Source organism: Triticum dicoccoides, chromosome 2B (assembly GCF_002162155.2).
Source record: "Triticum dicoccoides isolate Atlit2015 ecotype Zavitan chromosome 2B, WEW_v2.0, whole genome shotgun sequence".
In the NCBI taxonomy this organism is placed as follows: Eukaryota; Viridiplantae; Streptophyta; class Magnoliopsida; order Poales; family Poaceae; genus Triticum; species Triticum dicoccoides.
Window position 1 is genome coordinate 420832544 of NC_041383.1, and position 2959 is coordinate 420835502.

General features: G+C 52.0%; 1 protein-coding gene across 1 annotated transcript in view; it reads left to right on the forward strand.

Moving 5' to 3' along the window:
• LOC119364000 (7-deoxyloganetin glucosyltransferase-like) overlaps positions 1 to 899 on the forward strand; it is a 2445-nt gene extending 1546 nt beyond the window's left edge. The window contains exon 3 of the mRNA XM_037629389.1: positions 1 to 899. This exon is cut by the window's left edge and continues 1 nt beyond it. Within this exon, the coding sequence (XP_037485286.1) occupies positions 1 to 758 (758 nt within the window). The 3' untranslated portion in view covers positions 759 to 899.
• Positions 900 to 2959: the final 2060 nt, after the last annotated feature.

The following is a 2959-nucleotide window of genomic DNA, read 5'->3' on the forward strand; positions in this document are numbered from 1 at the left end:
AGCTGGAGCGGCCGGTCCTCGACGCCATGCGCGCCATCCTCCCGCCCCTCTACACCGTGGGGCCGCTGCTTCTCCACGCCCACCACGCCGTCCCCGACGGCACCTCGCTCGACGCCCTTGGCTCCAACCTCTGGAAGGAGCAGGACGGCCTCCTCGACTGGCTCGACGGCCACGGCGCCAACTCCGTGGTGTACGTGAACTACGGCAGCATCACTGTGATGACGAACGAGCAGCTCCTGGAGTTCGCGTGGGGGCTGGCCAACAGCGGCTACCCTTTCATATGGAACATCCGGCCGGACCTGGTCAAGGGCGACACGGCCGTGCTGCCGCCGGAGTTCATGGCCTCCATCGACGGCCGTGCCATGCTCACCACGTGGTGCTCGCAGGAGAAGGTCCTCGCGCACAAGGCCGTGGGGGTGTTCCTGACGCACTCCGGGTGGAACTCGACGCTGGAGAGCATCTCTAACGGCGTGCCGATGCTCAGCTGGCCCTTCTTCGCGGAGCAGCAGACCAACTGCAGGTACAAGTGCACGGAGTGGGGGAACGGGATGGAGATCGACGGCGAGGTGAAGCGGGAGGTCCTGGCGGCGATGATACGTGAGGCCATGGAAGGGGAGAAGGGGCTGGAGATGAGGAGGCGTGCGGCGGAGTGGAAGGAGAGTGCGGTTAGAGCCACGCTTCCTGGTGGATCCGCGGTGGCCAACCTGGACTCGGTGATCCGTGACGTGCTCCTCGCCAACTTCAACAACAAAAACTGAGTGAGGGCCCCGTGGTTGGGGGTGGAGGGGATTTCAGTGAACAAACAAGCCCAAACAGAATTATCCACATGCACGTTGGGGTCCAATGCCTATCCAAGAGCCGAGAGTCGAGATTTTTTTAAGACGCGGGCAACTTGTATTTTGTATGTTTATCCTCTTTATTATGGAACCAAAGTGTATTTTGGGTATTCTGTAGTTTAAGTTTTTTTTGAAAAACTTCCAATTTATTCATCTTCGATCATGGTAGTACAACGAACACTAGAAATAATAAAAAATACATCCAGATCCGTAAACCACCTAGCGACGACTACAAGCACTGAAGCGAGCCGAAGGCGCGCCGCTGTCATCACCCCTCCCTCGCCGGAGCCGGGCAAACCTTGTTGTAGTAGACAGTCGGGAAGTCGTCGTGTTAAGACCCCATAGAACCAACGCACCAGTATAGCACCCGCCGCCGATGAAGAGTGTAGATCAGAAGGATCCAACCTGAAAACACTGAAATATAGATGAACGACGAACAAATTCGAGCAAATCCACCAAAGACAGATCCGCCGGAGACACATCTCCACACACCCACCGATTATGCTAGACGCATCACCGGTACGGGGGCTGGGCGGGGAGACCTTATTCCCTCTTCAGGGAGCCGCCCCCGCCTTGCCTTACCGAGTAGAACACAAACCCTAACAAAACTCAAAAATACATGTAAAAACGGAGCCCTCCCACCAGCAAGGGCAGAGATCCACTCCGTCTCCATGGCCCTATGGCCACCGGAGACGGGGCGGACCGGCGCCGGCACCGACGGGAGGCAAGAGAAACCCTAGCTTTTTGGGTCACGCTACGTGAGGTCTGTTTGTGCTGTTCGCATGGGGGTTGGCAGGTGGATTCCCTTTGTGGAGCTAAAGCGTATTTTACATGTTGATTCTGTTATGAAAGCAACTTGTATTACTATGGTGCCAAAGACCAGCATATATATATGTACTACAAGAGAATGCCAGAAGGCTAGAATACAAAAGGCCAAAGGCCACATAAATATAACTCAATATAACTCTAACCCCTCCCCCCCCCTCAAACTCATGATGGATTCACAACACTGAATTTGGAGAGGTGAAATCCATGTTGCGCTCTAGTCTGGGCCTTCGTAAAGAAATCCGCTAGTTGTAACTCAGAAGGCACATACTGAAGAGAAATAACATGATCCTGCACAGCAGCTCGCACATAAAAAGCATCAACACCAATATGCTTGGTAAACTCATGCTTCACAGGGTCCCGCGCAATACTGATAGTACCTGTACTGTCGGACAAGAGGGTGGTAGGTGCATGAATAGAAACACCAAAATCCTCCAGTAACCATCGTAACCAAGTCACCTCTGTCGTCAGAAGCGCCATAGCTCGCAACTCGGTCTCTCCACTCGAACGGGAAACTTCAGTCTGTTTCTTTGTCTTTCAGGCAATGAGAAAACCACCAAGAAAAACACAGTAAGCAGAAAGTGAACGACGATATGAAGGATCACTAGCCCATGTAGCATCCGAATAGGCCTGGAGCTGTAATGAACTAGAATGGGGGAAAAGGAGACGATGAGAAATCGTGCCACGAAGATATCGTAGAACACGAAGAAGGTGACTATAGTGAACTAAAGTGGGAGCAGAACAAACTGACTCAGAATATGGACAGGATAGGAGATATCACGACGAGTGACAACAAGATAGACAAGACTCCCAACAAGATGACGATAACGAGTCGGATCAGACAGGGGCTCACCATCAAAAGCGCGAAGGTGAAGATTGAGCTCCATAGGAGTCTCAATAGTGCGCTCATCACTAAGAGCCGCACGAGCAAGAAGATCCTGGATATACTTTTATTGGGAAATAAAAAAGGCATCAAAGGTGGAGGAAACTTCAATCCCGAGAAAGTAACAAAGAGGACCAAGATCAGACATAAGGAACTGCTCACTAAGACGGGCCTTGACAAAGGCAATGTACTCAGAATCGTCGCCAGTGATGATGATGTCATCAACATATAGAAGAAGAAGAGTGCGGCCACGAGTAGAAAGGTGGACAAACAACGCTGAATCATGAGCACTGGACGAAGAACCAGCTGCAGTGACCACAGAGAAAAAACGCTCAAACCAAGCTCGGGGGGCCTGCTTAAGGTCATAGAGAGAGCGACGAAGACGACAAACCATACCATCAGGAACTAAATACCC